At 40.1% G+C, this 22,847-nt stretch overlaps 1 protein-coding gene across 1 annotated transcript; it reads right to left on the reverse strand.

Moving 5' to 3' along the window:
- Positions 1-35: 35 nt before the first annotated feature.
- Positions 36-22,646, reverse strand: pitrm1 (pitrilysin metallopeptidase 1). The gene is made up of 27 exons (XM_071523209.1): positions 22,465-22,646; positions 21,507-21,612; positions 19,933-20,039; positions 18,871-19,022; positions 17,683-17,797; positions 17,427-17,523; positions 16,442-16,602; positions 15,410-15,536; positions 14,385-14,473; positions 13,761-13,889; positions 12,360-12,473; positions 11,910-12,006; positions 10,862-10,996; positions 10,280-10,418; positions 9,903-10,019; positions 8,900-9,029; positions 8,051-8,171; positions 7,816-7,892; positions 6,739-6,904; positions 5,839-5,939; positions 5,423-5,543; positions 5,274-5,324; positions 4,431-4,543; positions 3,687-3,812; positions 2,436-2,581; positions 1,603-1,705; positions 36-562 (listed from the first exon to the last, which is right to left on the reverse strand). The coding sequence occupies exons 1-27, from the start codon at positions 22,509-22,511 to the stop codon at positions 469-471; spliced, it is 3,081 nt and encodes a 1,026-aa protein (XP_071379310.1). The 5' UTR covers positions 22,512-22,646; the 3' UTR covers positions 36-468.
- Positions 22,647-22,847: the final 201 nt, after the last annotated feature.

Below are 22,847 nucleotides of genomic sequence, written 5' to 3' on the forward strand. Positions count from 1 at the left end.
TCAGTTTTTGTATTCCAACATAATGTAATGGTCACATTTTCATAAATACATACACATACATACATAATATGTAATCTGCGAAAATTCAGTATTTGTGAAAGCAGAGATCTTCATACTTGGACACAGTCTTTCAAAAGGTATTAATCTGAGGTACGGTTCTATGTCAAACAATGTCAGAATGTCTAAAATGAAATGTAAATGTTTATGAACGTGAATACTGAATATTCAGATTACATTAGGCCACATTCCTCTAGAAGATTATAACCTTCTTTGTATTGTGCGCATGAGCTTCGTTTCCTCCATTTGAAATACGCTTTAAAAAGCATCAAAACACAAAAAATACACAGTAAGTCTATTACCACTACTGCATACAATAGTCCGTTAGGTAGGACCACATCATAATTTGAAATTAATGACAGTATATGACACATGAGGCCTTATTCAATTACAAAATACCTATTTATAGTATTATTTTACAATCCATGAAGGATCTTTCTTAATGGTGTCATTCTCTGGACCCAGAATGGCGACACCACACGTCCGCTGGCCGACACCCAGGTACCTGCAGGACAACAACACACACAACATCAACGCCTATTCCACTTATTAGTGTCCTTGTATTGTCTCTAAATACAATTCGTATTTTCTGATTTAAAACTAAGAAGTCCATTAACGGTTTCAGTACAACATCACTCGCCAGCCACATGCATAATCACTTCAACATATTAATTTTGAATCATCTCTCAAGTCACAGTATGACTTACTAGTGGTACTACTAGTACAGCATAGTACTACTATGAACACTACTACTACTACTAATTATTATCAGTGTCTTAATCATAGTCATTACCATCAACCTTTCTATTATCATCGTCATCACTATCACTGTTATCCCACTACTTTAATTGGAGAGCGGTTTGTGTGTTTGTGTGTCCCACCATGGAGGAGAGGAGAGGAGAGGAGACAAGGAGAGGAGAGGAGACAAGGAGAGGAGAAGAGACAAGGAGAGGAGAGGAGACAAGGAGAGGAGAGGAGGAGACAAGGAGGAGAGGAGAGGAAAGGTGAGAGGAGAGAGGAGAGGAGACAAGGAGAGGAGAGGAGAGGAGAGGAGAGGAGAGGGGAGAGGAGAGGAGGAGAGGAGAGGAGAGGAGAGGAGACAAGGAGTGGAGAGAGGAGAGGAGAGGAGACAAGGAGAGGAGAGGAGACAAGGAGAGGAGGAGAGGAGACAAGGAGAGGAGAGGAAGAGAGAAGAGAGGAGAGGAGACAAGGGGAGGAGAGGAAAGGAGAGGAGAGGAGAGGAGGAGAGGAGACAAGCAGAGGAGAGAGGAGACGAGGAGAGGAGAGGACAGGAGAGAAGAGAGAGGAGACAAGGAGAGGAGAGGAGTAGAGGAGACAAGGAGAGGAGAGGAGGAGGTAATAAATTCTAGTTATTATTATTAATAGTAGTAGTTGTGGTAGTACCAATAGCAGTAGTAGTACTATTATCATCATCAGTTACTACATTTGTATAGTTCTTTACTTCTCAGAGTTACAAAGTGTAAACAATAATACTACTTTCTACTCCAGAGGTAACTGAGAGGCTCCAGGCTGACATGGTTTTACCTTCCAGCCACATCCAGCAGGTGTTTGTGGTCGACAGCGAAGAGTTTCTCTCTGTAGTTCTGCTTCATCTCATCTGTGATCCCACTCAGGAAGCGACCCATACCTGCAACACAAACACAGAAGAAGAAGAGGGTGACGAGACACTTTAGAACAGGAACTCAAACATTTGAAAATCATGATCGTTACTTTTCATCATGCCTTGCAATAATCAAAGTACTAATACATGACATTTTCATAATAATGTCCATTTTGCGACTCTCTAACGCCGACTAACACAACGGTGATCCAATCTATATCCAGTTGATGAAAGCTTCTCCACTGTCTGTTCTAAGCAGCTGGTGTCTGGCAGCTCTTTCCTGGGAAAAAATCCTCTGCCGCACAGGAAGTGATGCGTTTTACGTTTCCAGTTTGTTCAGAATAAACAGAAGAAGAAGAACTGGGCAATTAGCATGAGCAGCGATAGCCGCCATGGCTGAACAGACAAAGAAAAGAGAAACTCAAACTGCATCAACAGAAAATCCAAGCTCCGCCCACACTGTTTGATTGACAGGTGATCTCTGGGGAGTGCAGTGCAGAAACACCACAGAGAGGCTGAGCAACAAAGATGGAGACTAAATTTAATCTAAAAACACATCTCACAGACTGACAATTTCTAATTTCATCACATTTAATCAGGCAATGAATGTCTTATTGGTACAAAGTTAGTTTGATATAATAAAATCAGAATAATAAATAAAATCCCCCCTGCCCGTGTCAGGACGCATCAGTTCACCTCAACACACCCACAGCTGGTCAGGTGTGGTTTTCATCAGACTGGTGTGAGGAGAGCTCACCTTTATCTGAAGGAGCCACTGGGGAGTCGACGGCCGAGAAGACGGACAGCTTGGCTTCGTCGATGTCCTGCTGGGTGAACTGGCCCGACTTGGCCCAGTCCACACCTTTACGAAACGCCGACAGGGTCTGCACCGAGTTCGGGTCCCTGAAGGAAAGAGGAGAGATCAACTTGAGACTGAGGTGTTGTATCTATCAGCATGAAGGCTGACACTCCATGGAACTGAATTGAGTTCCGTTTTAGTCGTTTAAAATATTCTCAGTCTCATCTACCGTATTTCCTCTAATAGTGGCCGGTAGTCAATTAAAAGCCGGGTCTCCGATAATGTCCGGGGCTGTGGTTGACACGAACAAATAAAGGCCGGCCCCAAATACAGGCCGGGAAAAAAAACAAAGGTGGATACCGGTAAACTCCTGGTGCCTGTTATATAATGTAACTGTAATTTGTAGTAACGTACAAGTGCCACCAGATGGCAGTATGCCACAAGACGGCTCGGCCAGCGGAAGTCTCTGGAGCGTGCCGTCGTCGATTACCGTAATTATCGGTAATGCATCGCAGTAACAAAAAAACGGCTACCTAACGAACCCCAACAGAAGCAGATCAGAAAACAAGGAGGCTTCGTACTAAAATATGAGCAAATATACTTATCAAACAGAGGGAATTAGAAATAAAGGCCTGTCTCTGATATAAGCCTGCTTCCAATAAAGGCCTTGTACCCTCTGCAGTTGAGGTAAATAAAGGCCCGGGCCAATATTAGAGGAAATACAGTATTTCAAAGTATTCCCAATATTTTGTACACTCAGACCAAGATTTAATAAAACCTTGAGTTGGTACAAAAACCTTTACAATGTTCAGCACTAAGACTTGTCACAGGTGCAAGAGAATTTGTTTGACCAATCAGGAGTTATGTCATTGGTTTTGCACACACTAAAGGTTTTTTCAGCCATAGTGTACAGCAACTTACAATCAAGTCAGGAAACTAACTTTTTTATTCACTGGCCACAGAAGCTGGTAATCCCTAGAAGTCACTTTCACTATTTTCCAAGTTAGGTTACAAATAGATTTTTTTTCTAATGGGATAAGACCTGAAAATGATTGCTGTTTACCTGCCAAAGTGGCTGATAAAGCAGACTAACAATATTACCATTTAGCCAGTAACTGGTATATTATTTTCCACCCTTCTTGCAATAGGTTAAAAATCTGTTCATCACAATCCTGACAAGTGTGACCATAGTGGTGTGCTGCTGCCCACCTATAGGAGTAGAAGGAGAAGACGCCGCCTCCTCCCATCTTGGCCCCGCCCCCGTAGGCTCCGCCCTTCTCTCTGATCTCTCCGTGGAGAAACTTGGCCGTCATCATCCTGGCCAGGACACTCAGACTGACAGAGAGAGAACAGAAGGTCAGGAACAGTGAAAAGTAAAAGTCATCCAGTGAAAAGTCATATACTGTAGAGAAGTAATACGAGAAAAAGAAATTGGCAAAAGGTAATATTTTAACAGCCAGGGTATTTATATTGAAAGTTTACGTTAAAGTCACACTAAAAAAACACAAAGCTTAACTGTAAAAAAGTCAGATTGAAATAGTCATATATTGAAAAGACACTCAGTTAAAAGTCATAGACAAACGTAATACAAGGAAAAAAAAGGTCACCCAGTAGTCGAATTTAACAGTCCATGAAAAGTGGGTGAAAAGTCAGATCAAAAAGTAAATCAAGATTAAAAAAAAAAAATTACCAAAAGCCATCCAGGAAAAAGTCATAACTTAACAAGTCATTGAACATGTTTAATAACATACATACTTAATATAACCAATTAAGTAATACTGAAAAGTCATAATGAAATGTAATAATAGAAAATGGTTGGTGAAAGCTTATTTTGAAAAGGCACTCAGGTGAAAGGTCATGCTGCAGAGTCATCCTGTGAGAATGAATCCTGGAAGATAAGTGATACAAAAGGCAGATACAGACAAATCATCAAGTCAGTAAGACTTCAGTCACCTGGCGTAGTCGTCGTGGCTGAACGGGACGGTGCGGATACACTCGCTGACAAAGTTGACGGGGAAGGGCAGCGCGAAGAACGTCTTCATCTGACACGGCTGGTAATTTGGCTCCTGAGGGGAGAGTTGAAGTTTGTGGCGAGTTGTTATTGTGAGACAAGAGCAGGAACAAGAATGAGCTTAATCCATTATAATAAAAACAAAGGGATTTGCCTTGGAGAAAATGGTGCGGAGACAGAGATTCACAATGTACCGACACACTGAAATTAAAGGTGCTACATGTAGCATTTTTAGACTTCAATACATTATTGTCAAATGAATGGTATAATTACTGTAAACAAATGAAACCATGGTGAAGATAATTGGTTGCCTCTATTTCACACTAGTAGTATTGTTAGTTCTAGTGTTTCTCCAAATGAAGACTACATTTCCCATAAGCCCCGCTGCTTCCCTGAAGAGGATCAACTTGTTGGAAGTGATTTCTCCATCTTCCTTTCCCTCCTTCCATCATCTGCTGCCAGAAACTCTTTCAGCTTTAGCTCCGTTTGCTCTGGAAGAACAGAACCTCTTCCTGTTTTGTGCCGTAAAGCGATCCAGCAGATTTCCCCTCCAGATCCACCAGGTGGAGAAACAATGGAGGATGCAGAGTAGAGGCTGAGAGAGGCTGACAGGCTGACTACTGATGGTCTGGTTTCTTTACGGTAATTATACTAATGTCTCAAAATGAATGTAGTAATGATTCATTGATGTTAAAATGCTATACGAAGCGCCTTTAAGACAACAATCGGCAGTAGACTATGAAATCGAAATTATGTTTCTGGACTGGAAGTTACACTGAACTTACAGAGATGAGCTTCCTACTGGGACCAGATCCAGCCAGGGGGTCCAACGGCCTCTTTAAAAAAAAAAAAAAATCAATAGGTGAAGTCACTGAATGAGAAACAAAAAATATTGACTTGTGTATTGGTCCTGTATATCTGTGTATAGCCATACCTCAATAATATTCGGTCTGACAGGTTTGCGTTCCCTCCTGTTTCCCGCGACGTCCTTCATGAAATTGTCCAACTGTCCGGCTGCGTCAGACATTTTCTGTGGAGTTGCGTTGACTGCACACCTTTAAGGACAAAAAACATGAATTTGAAATGAATGACATGATATAAAGCATGCGTTACATATCTATACAAAGTGTGCATAACATCATGATATCGTTTTTATATAGCATTTTCAATAGAAGTAGGCCTGTTTTGTTCAGTTGTACTAAGAACAGAACAGAAAAAAACAAAACAGATCTATACTGACTCCAAAAGTAATCTGTCTGGCCCATAGAGAGACCCAAGAGTGCACTAAAAACACACACGCATTCAGCCATATCATATAAGATCATATCAAGAGTCGTAACGTGCTCCCACCTCATGTTGTCGGGGTTGAAGAGGTGTTTTTTGATCCGGGGCAGAGTTCGGAGGACCTGGCTGAGGTCCGACATCTCAGCTATCCTCTTCATAAACTTCACCTAATATTCAAACAGGCAAAACGCATGAAGGCTGTCGCAAAAAAACTACTACTACAACATTTGAGAAACAGCACGAGAGAAAGAGAAAGATTTGAGAAGCAAAAAAATGAAATTACACAAATAGAAAACACACTGTATGAAGAAAGTAAATGCTCTCCTCATAGGAAAGAATGACTCCCGGTGTGTCATAACCCAGTGGGACAAAGAATTGTGAACAAGTCCTATGGTGCTGACCAAGGAAGGAAAAGCCCCTATTTCCAGGTACTATGAAACTATGAAATTATTGTTAACATCCAGTAATAAAATGTATGTTTTCACTGTGGTTATTTTTTGAGAAAAATAACTTTGTTTCAGGTCTATATCAGATCAGTGGTTTTGATAATTTGAGTGAGTCATCTTCTAAAACAGTGATTCTCAACCATTCTCATATCAAGGACCCCTGATTTAGAGCCACAGACCCCCATTTGATGAGATTTTGTCTCTCGGACCCAAATCTGACAATACTGTTACTGTTGCATATGATTTTGTCCAGAATCCCATGACTATCTGTATTGTACGTAGAGAGATAACAGTGAAACTATGATCAAAATAGTCATTCTTTCACATTCTCTAATGGTGTTAACTTCTTGTAAATGAGATAATGGTGAAGTTTAACATTTCATCAATTTGCTGGGGACCCTCGGGAACCCCCTCAAGGACCCCTGGTGGTCCCCGGACCCCACGTTGAGAACCACTGTTCTAAAATATCTACCATCTGAGCCTAGGCCATGCTATCATGAACAAAACTCGTATCCGGTACCTGCTCCATCCCTCCCAAACTCTCCGCCAGCTCTCCTGCCGGACTCAGGTTCCGGCCCGCCCGGGTCATCGCGTACATGTGACCAGAGTAGGAGATCCCATTGGCCAATTCCTGTGCTGACATCATCACCAGCACCCTCAGGCGCTCCTCGTCGTCAAAGTGGGGGCTGGAGGACAGATGTGAAACTTTGCTTAGTTTATCGCCCCCTTTACTCTGCATTCAATTTGAGCTAACTGGTTGCTAGCTGTATTGCCGGTGGTGTTGCCGGAGTAAGTCATACTCTATAGCAGTGATGGTACTTGGTTGCTGATTGACAACGTTGCCCAACAGATCAGCCACAATCAACTTTCAAGGAACAACAAATGAGGAAACATCAGCCGGTGTTTTATCTGTTCACAGAAACGGAACGGACTTCCATCGGCTGGTTTCTCTAACATCAGGGCATCCAATTCCGGACAGCATATGACCAAAAAAATCACAATCATATACCAATATATTTCATCCTGTACTGTTTTCGCTTAAGTTTCTCATAAATTAAAAATCCTCCATCGGCCTTTTTTAAAGTTTAATATCGCTTTTATCTTAACTTGTAATTGATTTTCTTCCAGTCCCTACAAATGGATGATAGCGCACCTGTTTTTGAGATTCAAAATTCGTATCCAATTCCGGACACTTACTGTCGTCCGTGTCGGTGTATTCATATACTCGATATTAACTCTTTATTAACCCTTCCTGTACCTTCACAATGTTACAGATACTTGTAAGAAGTGCAGGCTATGTACTCAAAGCTCTTATTTTTCCATTTATCAGCCAATAACGATTCTCTACATGAAGTAACTGTCACCCAAAGTGGGATTTAAGGCTTCCTGCTTCTTGTTCGTGACTAAGATCGTAACTTAGTGTTTTATATGCTTAAATGTGTATAGATATTTAGGAAATTTGATACCTAGCTTCTGAAATGTGTATGAATTTACGTCACTTAGCGTTCGGTTGGGAACTCCGTATAAAAATGCAGATAAACACCGGAAATTACGTGAGTGACTGAGTGGCCGTTAGCTGCTGGCGGTGTGAAAGTACCTGTTGAACATGTCGCTCCACAGCTGGAACATGTGTGGAAGGTTCCTCTCCAGGCAGGAGGAGAACAGGAGGACGCCCTGCAGCACAGAACACAGAGGGAACAGGGGCAGATTTACATTTTGACTTCCTTTTATTTCTGTAAGTGCAGGTATGGGTGTCACCTTTCTAAACTCAAGAAACAAGGATGTGGGTGTTGATTTTACACTTTCAGACACGGATGCAGACTGGTGCTGACCTGTTCGTACATGTCCAGCTGGGTGGAGTCAGGGATGACCTGGGTGGAGACGGACATGCCGCCCGTCCTCAGCTCCATCTGCTGGGCCTGCTGCCTGTAGTCCAGACCTCCACAGCCCATCCTGGGTAAAGAAACACACACACTTTATCATACACACTTTGCAAGTTGCAAGGGAACACATACAGTATCTATACACACTAGCACTGGATTACCTGGTATATACTGTCATTGTCTCACACTGTGTACGAACACTGAATGTACAAAATATGAAAGACTTCCTCCTGAAATTGCAGTTGCAGCTTTTCGATGATTTTCAAGTTCTTGTTCGGTGAAGTTGAAAGACTCAAAATTGGCTTTATGCTGTTAAGTCAAGAACTCATGGTAAAATCATTCATTTTTAAACTGCTGCTGTATCAACCCGGAAATATCCATCATAGGGTTTTCCTCAGGATGTGTTCATCCTACAATTTTAATAAAAAAAATATCAAGTTCTTTCAAGGCCATCCATTTATTTTCTAAAAACTTTCTCGGCCACATTTTTTATTAATACTATTGATTATTTGTATTGTATTGCTTTTTGTGAGGACCCCAGGAAGATTTTGCCAGCTAATGGGGATCCTAATAAAACAATAAAACATTTTACTAATTTTTCATATTTTTCTCAGTAATTTTATGCATGCGCACACAATCAGGAACACAAAACATGGCAGGAAAAAATAGCTAGGAAACAGCAAAAAACCCCCCAAAAAAATAAATAAATCGTGAAATCCTGAAAAACAACAGATCCCTAACACAGACGCCCACCCAACCACACACACAGTCACATCCCCTCATCTTCCTCTTCCTCACTTGGTGATAGCGGTGCAGAAGAGCGGGACGTAGAGCCGCAGGTCCTCCGGCAGCGTGTTCAGGTTGCACATGGCTCTGAAGTAAACCATGCCGTTGGTGGGCTGCTCACAGTACTGCACCGGCACGCCTCCTGTGGAAGGGAAGACAAAGTTTAATCAGTGACTCTTTTGACTAAGGCGATACTGACAAATAATCATATAGCGATGATTTTGCTGAATATTGCAATTGCGATATAAATGACATCTACTCTTTGGCAGGCAATTAAAGTGATTGTGGTTAAGTGAATTGCTTTCTTTATGTTTATTAAACCCTTCAGTTCGAAATAAATGCACTATTTACTTAACCACAATTCAGCATCATGACTTTTTTTTTTCATATATTGTCAGAATCAGCTTAGTTCGCGTTCGTTTATGTTCTAGAAGTGTGATTTTCAGACTTGTTCCTCCACACAATGGCAGTAAATGGAGAGAGAGGAAAAAAAACACAATTCTCCAATCGTCTCTTTTTTCAAACGTTGATCTACAATCTCTTGAGACAGAATCAGAATCACTTTATTTTGCACAATAAAAACTAAATGTCATGATGGAGCTGATCATTTCCACAGTGACACATTAGATACTGACACTGTACTGTACAGAGACAACAGGACCTCAGATGTTTCAGTACAGATTAGAGCATTGGGTCTCAACCTTTTTGGCTCGTGACCCCTTAAAATTAAGCGATCCCCATCACAGGCTGCATATGGTGGTGAACAGTTCAACCAAAGAATAATTTTCCCTTTTCAGGTTGTTTCATTTGATTCATTATCAGAGGAGGCCTAGAGGCTGATCAGTGTTTCATAAGAAGAAAAAAAAAAATCAGAAAAACAAATATGATAATACACGTATATAGTAGAAATATGCTATTTTCCTATCCCATAAGTTATCTTGCAACCCCCCCCATATTATCTCCCGACCCCCAGGCTGGTATAGAGGGCTCAGTATGTGGCCGGGCTGTGCCGTACCTGCAGCTCCCATCTCTACAGGCGTGATGTTTATGGTGGGCTCGATGTCGGACACTTTGAGGGCCGGCAGACAGGAGGCGTCCTGCGTCTGACTCTGAGCAGCCAGCAGCTCCAGACCTGCACAGGGAAACAAATACACACCACACATCAAACTAAAAAAACATCAACTTGCCAAACATAATTTTACACATTTTACCAATACACATTTTTCATAGAAATACCAGAAATACAAATACTAAAGTTTTCAATGTGTGTTCATTTAAAACATACTCACTTTCATAATGGATAAAGTTTGCAATTCATCCTGAAGTGCAACTGATTTCAAATGACAGGACAGCATTTTGAAGTTACTATCTTTATTGCCTAACTATTAATACCTTTGTCATAGATCTCCTTCTTGTGGCTGTCGGAGAGAGTCTGGATCTTCTGCTGGAGTTTCTCCTCCTCGGCCTTGGCCTGTTTCTCCAGGTACGCCTCGTCTGGACTCATGGACAGAGTCAGTCTGTGGGTGTTCTCCTGCATCACAGTGTCATATCATCATACACAATTGACACAATTTGACTGCTGTTGAAACTGATAACAAGAAAATTTGAGGTATCAAACATTTTAAGTTTCAGAAACCAGGGGGATTTTCTGGGAATAAAGGTACATGCTCTGAGAACTGACAACGTTATTTGGGTCGACTTTATATCTGATCAAAATTTCAAGCTTTGTTTTATTTGACATTACCATGCAGTTCAATGTGATGAACATCAATTTTATTAACGTGATTTTGCATTTGTGAGCCATATTGTGAAAATGAAAAAAAAAAAAATCCTTTTTGATTATCGCAATATTGATTTCAAACATGCTGTCCAGCCCTGCTACACTACACACACACACTCACACACACAAAGTATCTTGAACGTATGAAAGCACATTTGTCTTTATAAAAATGATGTAGGACTCATCTCACTCACCTTAAAGTAGTGCTGGACTTTATCCTGGAGGAAGCGAGGGTTTTCCTTCAGCGTCTGTCTGAACTTTGCCACGCTGTCGCTGATCTGCAGCAGCTCCACCGGGTCGCCGTCATGGTTCCAACATGACGCTATGTACTAGACACACACACACACACACACACACACACACACACACAGACACACACACACACACACACACACACACACACACACAGACACACACACACACACACACACACACACACACACACACACACACACACACACACACACACACACACACACACACACACACACACACACACACACACACATAATGTTAGTATAGTTTATTAGGATCCCCATTAGCTGTCACCAAGGAAACAGCAGGGTGAAAAGAGTCAGGAAACCAAAGGATAAAAACTGAAGCGCCGATACAAATGATTTATCAAACAATGAAAACAATGCAAAACAATTAAGGCATTCAAAAAATTATCTTGCTTTATTACTGCTTTCTCTTTTTCATAGTGTGAGTGTTTTGTTTGTACTTCAAAGCACAATAACAACTTGTCCAGGTCTATGCCTGAATGTAATGGCTTTCAAACCAGAGGCCTTAAGTTGTATAACAGCCAACTACTGTGGTTTACTATCCCAACTATTTAACATTACACATCGTGGGTGGGAACTGATTTTGGACAGAGAAGAAGCTTTCTGGACTTATAATAACATTCACCAGGAAGCAACCAAACAGCTGCTTTGTATACAGGAGACTCTCTCTGGACAATTACTATGGACATGTTTACATTCTTGATTTGCCCAGGAAGAGTTTCTTAAAAAACGAACACAAATGACATTATTTTTGTCACATGTTTACATTCTTGATTTGCCCAGGAAGAGTTTCTTAAAAAACGAACACAAATGACATAAGTTTTGTCAACGTACCGCCTGCTTCCTCTGTGTTTTACGATGAAGGCTTAGCTCTGTAAATATGTGCAAGAGAGGCAGCTAAGAGCGTCCTTGAGGTTGTGGAAACAAACTGAAGGTTGCAGATAAACAGTGTCGTGCTCACCGAGGCCAGAGAGAGGCCGAAGCTGGTGGACTGGTGTTTCATCTGGATCTCAATCTTATGCAGAAGAGCCTCGATCCTCTCCTCCTCGAACCCGTTCCTGTGTCGGGCCAATAAGGAGAAAGGATTGAAGTTGTTGTCAGGACAGAAGGCTTTTTCTGGTTAACTTTTGTTGAGTGAAGACTTTCTTTTGTTGTTTTTTTTTCTTCTTTTTTTTTTGTCTCTGGAGCACTGAAAATGCATTGTTTTTACATGCAACAAATGTGGAAACCCTTTTTCTGTCGGCTCATTTATCTAGTAGTTCTTTATTTTTCTTTAACATTTGAGGGACTGTAAACATGTTTGTGTTTTCGCTGGGATAAAAAAAAAAAGTGAATCTACAACCATGTTTGGGCTAGATAAAGGCATAAAAGACTTTGGTCAAACAGAATATTTTTTGAGTATAGTGCTTACATGATAATGTCCTCGATGGTTTGGTTGATGATTTGTTTGACCCTCTCGATGTCGTCCTCAGCCATTCCCTGCAGTCCTATGCTGAACGACGCCTCTTTGGTGCTGCCGTCGTATCTGGAGATCAGGAGATTTAAACACATTCTTAACCATGACATGAACGTCATAATTGGGTAAAATAATATATCAAATACTTATGTATGGTTTGTTTTAGCCTACTTATGTGCGAGAGGGGTGGGTCTTCGTCACAATATGTCAATACTAAGAATGCAGGACAGTTTTAGGCAATCACAGGGAAGTATTTGAGAGTCGATTTAGAAAGCTTTTCTGTGATTGATCACATGATTGACTTGGCACTATCTTGGAATTGTCTTGATACAGTTAAGTTCCACCCATCTTAGACTCCATGCAGGTTAAATCAAATCAAACCTTAACCTACTCCAAGCTGGTTAAATCAAAAGCTAAGTATTATCTGCGTCTACTATATAATAGTAATAATAATAATAATAACTTTATTTATATAGCACCTTTAAAAACAGAGTTTACAAAGTGCTTTGACAGACAAAATAAAAGGAGAATACTCAAATTATGAATTTAAAAGGCAATAAAACAATAATAAAGAGGGATTAAATTCATAGGAGGACAGAGGTGGAAAAGAGCAAACAGTAAATAGTGGTATAATCGTAGGATGAAAACCAAAATAAATAAAATAATAGAATAAAAGTAAGATAAAATTAAGATAGAGTTAGGATAAAAGACGTAAAAAGACAATAGAAAGCCGATAAAAAGCCGATAAAGAGACAATAAAAAGCTGATAAAAGATAAAGAGACGATAAAAAGACGACATCACATAAAAGCAAGTCTATAAAAACGGGTTTTAAGAAGTGATTTAAAAGAAGTCACTGATTCTGCTAGCCTTCTCTCCTCAGGAAGGTTGTCCCAAAGCCGAGGAGAAAACCCTGATGGAAAAAGCACGGTCACCTTTAGTTTTAAGTCTAGACTTTGGAACGGCCAGAAGGGCCCGCCTGAGGATCTGAGGCTGCGCACCGGCTCATATGGGGTCAACATATCTGTTATGTAGCTTGGAGCAAGACCCAAACGTGCTTTAAAAGTGATCGGTAAAATCTTAAAATCGATTTTAAACCGAACAGGAAGCCAATGGAGAGAAGCCAGGATTGGGGTGATGTGATGTCGTACCAGTAAGAACCAGTAAGAAGCCAAGCTGCTGCCTTCTGAACTAGTTGGAGGAGAGAGAGTGACTTTTGGTCGATGCCAGAAAGGACGGAGTTACAGTAGTCTAGTCGTGAGAAGATTAGGGCGTGGAATACTTTTTCCAGGTCGCTATGATGCATATCTGCTATATGATGCATGTCTGCTGTTATTATCATGTACACACACACATACCCAACGACAGAGGAGAAGTCGGTTCCTATCTTGGGCTCGATGAGAGCCTTGTAGAAGGGAGAGTTTGGTCCTGATATCATCAGAGAGGACAGCAGGCTGAGGGTGAAGCCTTCAAACGTATCCGTGATGCTGCACAGAGGAAAACAGAAGAAGAAGACGCCATGAAGACATCACTGAATAATGAACCAGGGTAAAACGCTCGCTTGTTATCCTTAACTGTATATATTAGTGTAAAGAGAAGATTGTAACTCATGAGGATGCATCGACTGTATTTGAAGTTGACTGTTTTAGTGCTGTTTCTTCTCTCTTTCTCTTTCTTAGACACTTTTTCTTGGTAGAAAGTTTGTTTTTTTGCTGTTTCATCTGTAAGTAAATGTGTAGCAGTTATCTTGGTGCAGGTTTCCCTTGAAAAAGTGAGTCTCAACACTACTAACCAGGCTAAATAAATTTTAAACAAGAAGATTAGTACCAACAGGCGATGCAGAATCTATAGTTTCATTATCTAATATATGCAAATCCTGCTGATGTGACCTGACAAATGGATTTTGAAGATAATTACACAAGATGTCATGGGAAAAAAAGGTGAAAAATGTGATAGGTGGAAGGTGGTGATGTGGATCTTACTCTCCCAGCAGGTAGCTCATACACAGTGTGTTCTGCTTGGCTGGATCTGGAGCCAGAGCATCAGGGCCGCAGGTCACATGGTCTTCTCTCTGAGGAAACCAATTAAACACACAAAAGGCTTACAGGGAGATCATACTGACTTGTTCAATACATTTTCTTTTTTTAATTAAAATTTAACCATGCATGATAATAGTAAAATATGAAAAAAAAAAAAACTGAACCAAGCGTGGCTGAACCAAGATCGATGTAGGAAGAGTTTAAATTTACAATGTGTATGTCTGACGAGCAGCCAAAAAAACCTAAGTATTAATTTTATAATGAAATTAAACTGAAATAATGAAATTTAATAATTCATCATCATCAATCAATCATCATTTGTGAAACTGTAACCAGAAAATGTTTGGTGTTTTTACTTGATAAATGATTGAAACAATTTATCCATTATCAAAATTATAATTGATTAATTTTCTATCCATCAACCAATCAGTTAATTGACTAATCATTTCAGAACTTAAGTCCTTGGATGACAAAATGTAACATTTTTACAAACTGTATCCTCTATATCACTGGTTCTCAATGTGGGGTCCGGGGACCACCAGGGGTCCTTGAGGGGGTTCCAGGGGGTCCCCAGCAAATTGATGAATTGTTAAACTTCACCATTATTTCATTTCATTCAAGTTAACGCAATTAGAGAATGTAGAAGAATGACTGTTTTGATCATAGTTTCACTGTTATCTCTCTACCTACAATACAGATAGTCATGGAATTCTGGACAAAATCATATCTAACAATTAAAATATTCTCAGATTTGGGTCCGAGAGACAAAATCTCATCAAATGGGGGTCTGTGGCCCTAATGTGGACTAAATTAGGGTCCTTGATATGAAAAAGGTTCTGCTCTATATTATTTGAGATACTAGACGATGCATCAGGTACTGATGCCCCGTCAGTAGAAGTACAGTAGAAGTCCCATATACATCACACCCTGTCTCACTCTACATTAAAGACTCTGTATTGTGGACTTACTGGGCTGCTCCAGTGAGGCTGGGAGGGGACCTGGGTGTTCGGGTCGGTGCGGTCGAACCTGGACAGAGCTTCCTCTTCGATCTGCTTCAGATGCTGCTCCAACGGCAAATCTCCATAGGTGAAGAACCTGAACAAGGCAGAACACAGGTCAGGTGTGTGTGTGTGTGTGTGTGCGTGTGCGTGTGTGTGTGTGGAGGATATTGGTGCCGCTGCAGAAAAAACATTTTACTGCAGTTATTCCTTCCTTATTCGTACTTGAATTAATGAATTTAAGGTTAACATGTATATTTTATGTATAGAAACATCATACATTATGTATATATACATCTTTTATGTATCGAGTGTTCCCTGACCCTTGAAACATGTTAAACACCAGTTGTACAATTTCAAAAATACATTCAGATGAATGAATGAATCTAGAGAATATCTTTTCTTCATCACTGAAAAACTTACTTTTCACAGTTTTCACAGTGTTTTTTTGTCCAACAACAGTGACATATGTGAGTTTTTTTCTTAATGACACGTAATGACACGTTACGAAGGTCAGGAGTCAGATTTGAATCCTAGAGTATATTAAGTACAGGAGCTTATATTATATAAGTCTCTATGTGTGTTTGTGTGTGTGTATGTATGTGTGTGTGTGTGTTGTCAATGGGTTTCAATGTTTTGGACATAAACCCCGCCATTCATTTCTAATGTGAGATTTTTGTTTTTTTGTTCACAGCCCCTTACAGAGTTCCTGCTAATTTTTCATCGCACAATTCCATACTTTCCTTCATTTTTTTGGCTGGATTTGAAGATTTTCGTCAGGTTTCAATATGATGTATGCTGATAGTGACTGTACAGTGTGATGCTCAACTAGGCCATATCACTCTGTAGCTGAGGTTTATCCTTCACAACAACAAATACCACAATATCCGAGATTAAAGCGGTGTCTACAACTACAGAAAATTAGTCATGTGTGTCAAAACAAAGTGGCATTTTTTTAGTTTTCTAGACATTGTGTGTGTGTGTGTGTGTGTGTTGCTCTACCTAGCGTTGCTGGGGTGGTAGTGTGTGGCGTGGAAGTGTTTGAGTTGCTCCCATGAAAGGTCGGGGATGGCCAGCGGCTCTCCTCCGGACACCACAGAGTAGGTGTGGTCTGGATACAGCTTGTTCTGAAGGTGCTGCGCGTACAAACGCTCATTGTCCGACTGGAAACACACACACACACACACACACACACACACACACACACACACACACGCTCATATCAGTCTATTATATACAGTGTATGCAATGCTGCTCTTGAGGCAGGAAGAGTGTACTGTCCACTACCTGTCAAAAGTTTGGACACACCTGTTTTTCATTCTCTTAAAGCCATTTTGATCTAAAGGCTTCTGCTTAAATGCTTGAAATGTGTTTCTTAGACAAATATAAATAGTGAAGTTGATCCTATGTGTGAATTTCTTTCCAAAGCCTTTTGCCTTTCCATCAAGGCAAAGGGCGGCTACTTTAAAGAATCTAAAATATAAGATAGATTTGATTTGTTTAACACTTTTTTTGGTCGCTGCATAATTCCATTTGTGTTATTTCACAGTTTTTATGTCTTTACTGTTATTCTAAAATGTGGAAAAATAGTAAAAATACAGAAAAATGTGGTGTGTCCAAACTTTTGACTGGTAGTGTCGGTGTATGACATGTTACCCTAGTACCAGTCTATTGTATACAGAGTTTTGCTGCTCTTGGGGCAGAAACAGTGTTCTGTAGGCCAAAATGTGATGCTGCCTAGTGCGGCTTTAAGAAATAATTTTTAATGTCAACTGTCGGAATAAACAGACTGGTAGTTTCTCTGATGAGTTAGTTGTAACATATGAATAGTTTATGTGTGTCTAAGAAAGCTGAATGTAGTGTTATAACATATATAAACATATGAATATACTGTACACGCTGATATCATTATGTTCCACATGCATTATTTAGTATACGACTGATAGTTGAAAGGCATATGAAGGAATTTGGGATAAATTTGACTTACAAAAGCGCCCTTCATCTCGTTGAACACCACTCCTTTGAACACCAGAGGAGAGTCGGGATCTGTCGGGTTTTCATTTTCCAGCCTCCAGCCCTCCTGCCTGGAATATTTAGACAACAAATGTCAAACAGTGTTCACAAATCCTCTTCATGATCAGTTTTAGCCTCCTGTAGGTGCCCAGTGGGTGGGGTTTAACACACAGGACAACACAGTGAGCGCCAGAACGTTAGCTTAATAGCTTAATAGTAGAAACTCTCACCAGAAATCTTGCTCTCGTAAACACGGGAAGAAAACTGCGTCCAGGTAAACGGACAGAAGATTCTGGAAGTCCTTTCCATTTTGGGTGGAGAACGGATACATGGTGTAGTCACTGGCTGTTAATGGAAAAAAATCACAATGAAGCAACATCTTACAGAAATTTAAATCAGACACCAGCCAAAAAAATCAGCTACTTCATCATTTGGAAAACCTATTCTGTTCTAAAAAATCTAGCTGGCTGGTAAAATAATGAAAGTGACTGATGAATGTTTAGATGTACTAGTTCACTGTGGCCAGTGGATGAACAGGTTGGTTTCCAGCACTGATCTTAGTTGATGCTCATACACACATACACCATAGGCAGAGGCCACACTAATCTATCTGTGTCTGTCCGTTAGGGCTGGGCAATATATCGATATTATATCGATATCGTGATATGAGACTAGATATCGTCTTAGATTTTGGATATCGTAATATTGTGATATGCATAAGTCTTGTCTTTTCCTGGTTTTAAAGGCTGCATTACAGTAAATTGATGTCATTTTCTGAACTGACTGTTCTAGCTGTTCTATTATTCGCCTTTACCCACTTAGTCATTATATCCACATTACTGATGATTATTTATCAAAAATCTCATTGTGTAAATATTTTGTGAAAACACCAATAGTCATCCCTACAATATTGTCGCAATATCGATATTAAGGCATTAGGTCAAAAATATTGTGATATTTGATTTTGTCCATATCGCCCAGCCCTACTGTCCGTCTCTGTTTATGTCAATTCATTTTCAATGCATGGACGGATTCGTCACCGTCCGTTCAGCCAATCAGAAGGGTTCCCACAATTGTTTTTGGAAAAATAGCAGCAAACACAGAGACAACGGTCTGACCAAAACAGGGATAAAACAGAGAAAGCCTGGTGCAACGTTGGGGTGACTGTAGGTTTTCTAGGTTTCTTCTTCAATTTATACTGTATAGTCTGTTTCTTCTTGTTTCTACGAAGTAGCTCCGTTATGAGCAAAGCCTTCCTGTTCTTCTGCCTCACCGCCATGTTGACGCTCCAACACAGCGGACAGAAATCTATCCGTCTATAATTCTGTCCGGTTTCTGACGGATCAGTGTGGCCGCCGCCTGACTCATTAAATCCACATTCACACAGACACACTGTCGGTTGGTTATTTGCTCCTTACCTGTGAAGGCGTTCATGAAGGTGGTCAGGGAGCGGTTGAGCATCTTGAAGAAGGGGTCTCGACAGGGATACTTCTCCGACCCGCACAGCACCGTGTGCTCCAGGATGTGTGGGACCCCCGTGTTGTCCATGGGCGTCGTCCTGAACTGGACGCTGCACCGAGCACAGGAGACATCAACATTAGTTCACCACTAATCTCACGTCAGACACACACTCCGTCTCAAACTAACAGAGGTCTGGAGAACTTCTTGTTAGAAAATGTTGGATAATGAGACCTTGCAGAGCCAGAGGCAGCCATTTGATTGTCTCAGAGTTTGAAAACACATGAACCCCCTCCCCCCCCCCCTTGGTCAGAAAAAAACTAAATGAGAAGAGGTAATGTCTTCAATTAGGCAATTTAAGAAGCAGCAGAGTACATACATACAAATTTCAAAATCATACAGCTGCGGCCGCGAAAATCATACCAAGAGTAATGACAAGGGCATCAGACCAAGCTTATTATCGTTAACGAAAACTAAAGAAATAACGAAAACTAGGTGTGAAAAAACATTTTTGTTAACTGAAATAAAAATAAAAACGAGGCTTTACAAAAAAACGATAACTAACTGAACTGTATTGTGCGTTTACAAAACTAACTAAAATAAACTAAAATTATAGAGAAAATGTCTTTAGTTTTCGTCTTTATCAATTTATTTCATACATAAGCCTAGTATTTTGAATTTTTGAATCTCGCCCCTGACAAATACCCCATATACAAAAAAAGACTAAAACTAACACTGAAACTAATAAAAACTAAACTAAAACTAAGCATTTTCCAAAAAAAAAAAACTAAACTAGCAAACCCGCTTTAAAAACGAATTAAAACTAAACTGAAATTGAAAACAAAAAGTCAAAACGAAATAAAAATAAAAACTAATGAAAAATATCTACTATATTAACCTTGCATCAGACACGTTTCAGGTGTCTGGAGCGGTAAAACTTCTCAAATTCAGCTCAGTTCAAATCTATTTTCCCACACACACACACACACACACACACAGATACGTAACATGTTTGGACCGACCTGAAGAGGTTATTGGAGTCATCTCTCGCTGTGTGCAGGTACTGAGCTCCGGTTTTATCGTGGGTCAGCTTCACCGCTGTGAGAAACAGGTCAGGGACGGCTGCAACCTGGGGATGAAAATGATACAGAAATACCAGCTGGAATTATCTTTTTTTTTTTGGCTAGCAGTAAGAGAAGGGGACATTTTCATTTGGGGTCAAGGTCCAGTCCCAGTGTCATTTCTAAAACCAGAACTATTAGGGAGGACAATGTAATCACAATGGGAGTTTCAACCATAAACAGAAAAACAACACTGACATCTTAGACCCTTTTAACATATCATTTCACCAGGAGATGGGTGAATTAGAGAAGAAAAAGCTATAGTATTGTTTTATAAATGTATGTACAGTTCATTATTGTTGTCGTTTCACTTGATAAGCCCGAAATTATGCTACTTTGACTGTCTGCAGTTAATGCTGTGGCAGAAATAATAAAGGGATTAATACAAGAAATCTAACGACATTAAGACAGTTAACACTCATTTTCATGCCAGTAAAGAGTGACAGTGATATATTCAGTTCTCACAGTGTTTCCCAACAGTTGATATTTATTACAGTTGGACACAGATCAAACAATACAGCTGATAAACTGAAGACATTTAGTAAATAATGAGTTTTTAATTATTGTCTCCCACCAAAGGGGGGACTATGGATCGGTCTCCGTCCGTTAGTTCGTTCATTAGTTAGTTTGTTAGTCACACATACTGTAACTTTGTGCCGCTAGGGGGCGGCATTGACAATGAATGGGAACTCAGTGGTAAAGTAGGTCATACAGTTAAAGTTATCATACAATGTGGGGGACAATGAATGGGGACTCAGTGGTAAAGCAATCCAGTTAAAGTTATCATAGGTAACATAATAGTCTACACACGCTACACACTTGGAGACATCAGACTGGGTTGATGTGTTGAAGTGAGAGTCAAACCTCTAACCACAAGACACTGTAGTTATTGTCCAGTTGTTGGACTGTTGTTCTGTTATTGCATCATCACTGCACTACCACTGTGCCTCAGTGTTGACTACTTATATCATATTACCACTTACCTACTGTGCAATACCATATATCACTTATCATTTAGCATTTATAATATTCATAACACTCACGCTCCTGGTGTTGTATGTTATATTGTATATTGTATTATAAATTGTATTGTAGTGTACATTATTGCGTATTGCAGTTCTTATATTTTGTACTGTATTGAGTAAAAACAGGACAATTACAGTTACTAGGTTTCAAGATATAACTTGTAAGCCTAATTCTGAGGAGAGTGGGCAACAGAAATATATGGTCAATCTGTCCTTTCATTGTCCCATACGAAAATGCTTATACAATCTCACTCATATTTCAAGAACACTCAGAAATCACTGACTGACCCGAGGGTGGAACTACATCACTGGTGGGGGACCACATGTTTACTATTTGCATGTCGTTTTGTAAGATAGGTGCTAGGTTTGCTAATGTGACAACGACAACTGACAAAGATAAACCCGAAATGCTGCATAGAAAAATGAATGAAAATTAAACCTAACGTTTACCTCTTTGACTGTGAAGCCGTGTATCCTCTGCCCGGGTTGGTACTGAAGAGCTCTCTCTGCTGCTGAGCTGCTCTTCAGCCTCCATGCGTGCTGCTGTCTGTTCAAACTGGGAGAACATAACAATAAGGACATACTATTCTAATTAACTTTCATGCCAATAAAGCCTACTGAACTGAATTTAACTGAATTGAAATACAGGGTTCCTACACATTTTCAATTAAAAAATTCCATTCTTTTTCCAGACCTTGATTTGTTTTGAAGATTTTGTCTGGTGTTCAATATGATTTACTCAGATAGACATCTTGCCCCTGCTAACTAGGTCATATCACTGATAAGATGAAGATTGTTCTTCACAGACAAATATCAGAATATGTGAGATGATTGGCAGGGTTCCTACACGGTTTCCATTTTAAAATTCCATATTTTTCCCAGACATGTTCTTGACCGGATTTGATTTTAGTCGGTATTTGATATAATGCATGCTGACAGCGGCTGGGTAATAAGAGCGTCCCTCTATCTGAACATTATTCTTCACATCAACAAAAACTGTGGACTCAAAGTGGCTCTACAACAACATAAAAGCTAGAATTATGTGTGTGTCGGACCTGAACCGCAACATTTTCCATACTTTTCCAGACATTTTCTTTCAAATTCCCAAACTATTCAAGACCTGGAAATGATCAAATTCATTTTTAATACTTTTCCAGACTTCCCACACCTGCGTAGGAACCCTGGAAATAACCTTGAGTTAAGTTATGATCAGTTTTAATGCTTGGTTACATCAGCTGTTGCATCAGTTAACGGCACATTTCGACTAAACCGAAATACAAGCTCTAACGTTACATGCTCACACACAGATCAGGTGTCGTCGTAAAAAATAAATGTCAACGGAACAGAAACAATATAAGTTTGTTTATTAATTTTCCCAGCTAGCTTAACTAGCATCATGCTGACTTACCTTAGATATCGAAGTTTCTGGAGAACTGTTTTCCCTTGCCGAAACATTGTTTTGTCTCTGGCTCAGTTATTTCAAGTATGACAACTGCTATAGTGTTTCCCTATAAAATGACACAAATTTTTATTACATTATTGTCAATAATACCACATTATTTGCCTCGGCATCCCGTGCTCATGTCCTCTCCTGTCATGCCGAGCGTGGACCAGTTTGCCACAATTGACACATTGGGGTCGGTAGCGCGCATGAAAACGGCGCAACACATGCGCAGACCGCAGATCACGCAGCAAAATCACCGCTTCGTTACACCAATCACTTGACTTGGAACTCTACCAATACAATCTGAGCAATCCGTGGCGCTCGTGAGTCGAACTTGTACCTCGTAA

The sequence above is a fragment of the Centroberyx affinis genome, unplaced genomic scaffold (genome assembly GCF_046629955.1).
Source record: "Centroberyx affinis isolate AG114_WGS23_722 - 3 ecotype Tasmania unplaced genomic scaffold, CSIRO-AGI_Caff_v1 ptg001077l_1, whole genome shotgun sequence".
NCBI classification, from domain to species: Eukaryota; Metazoa; Chordata; class Actinopteri; order Beryciformes; family Berycidae; genus Centroberyx; species Centroberyx affinis.

What these genes read in the sequence shown, in the direction of transcription:
- pitrm1 (XM_071523209.1), bottom strand. Translation starts at nt 22,511, where the DNA reads ATGTTTCGGCAAGGGAAAACAGTTCTCCAGAAACTTCGATATCTAAG. An exon ending in TCGGCCTCTCTCTGGCCTCG is followed by an intron (nt 10,997 to 11,909) that starts GTGAGCACGACA and finishes GTGTGTGTCTAG; the next exon opens with TACATAGCGTCATGTTGGAA. An exon ending in TTCTGCACCGCTATCACCAA is followed by an intron (nt 8,172 to 8,899) that starts GTGAGGAAGAGG and finishes TTCTTTACCCAG; the next exon opens with GATGGGCTGTGGAGGTCTGG.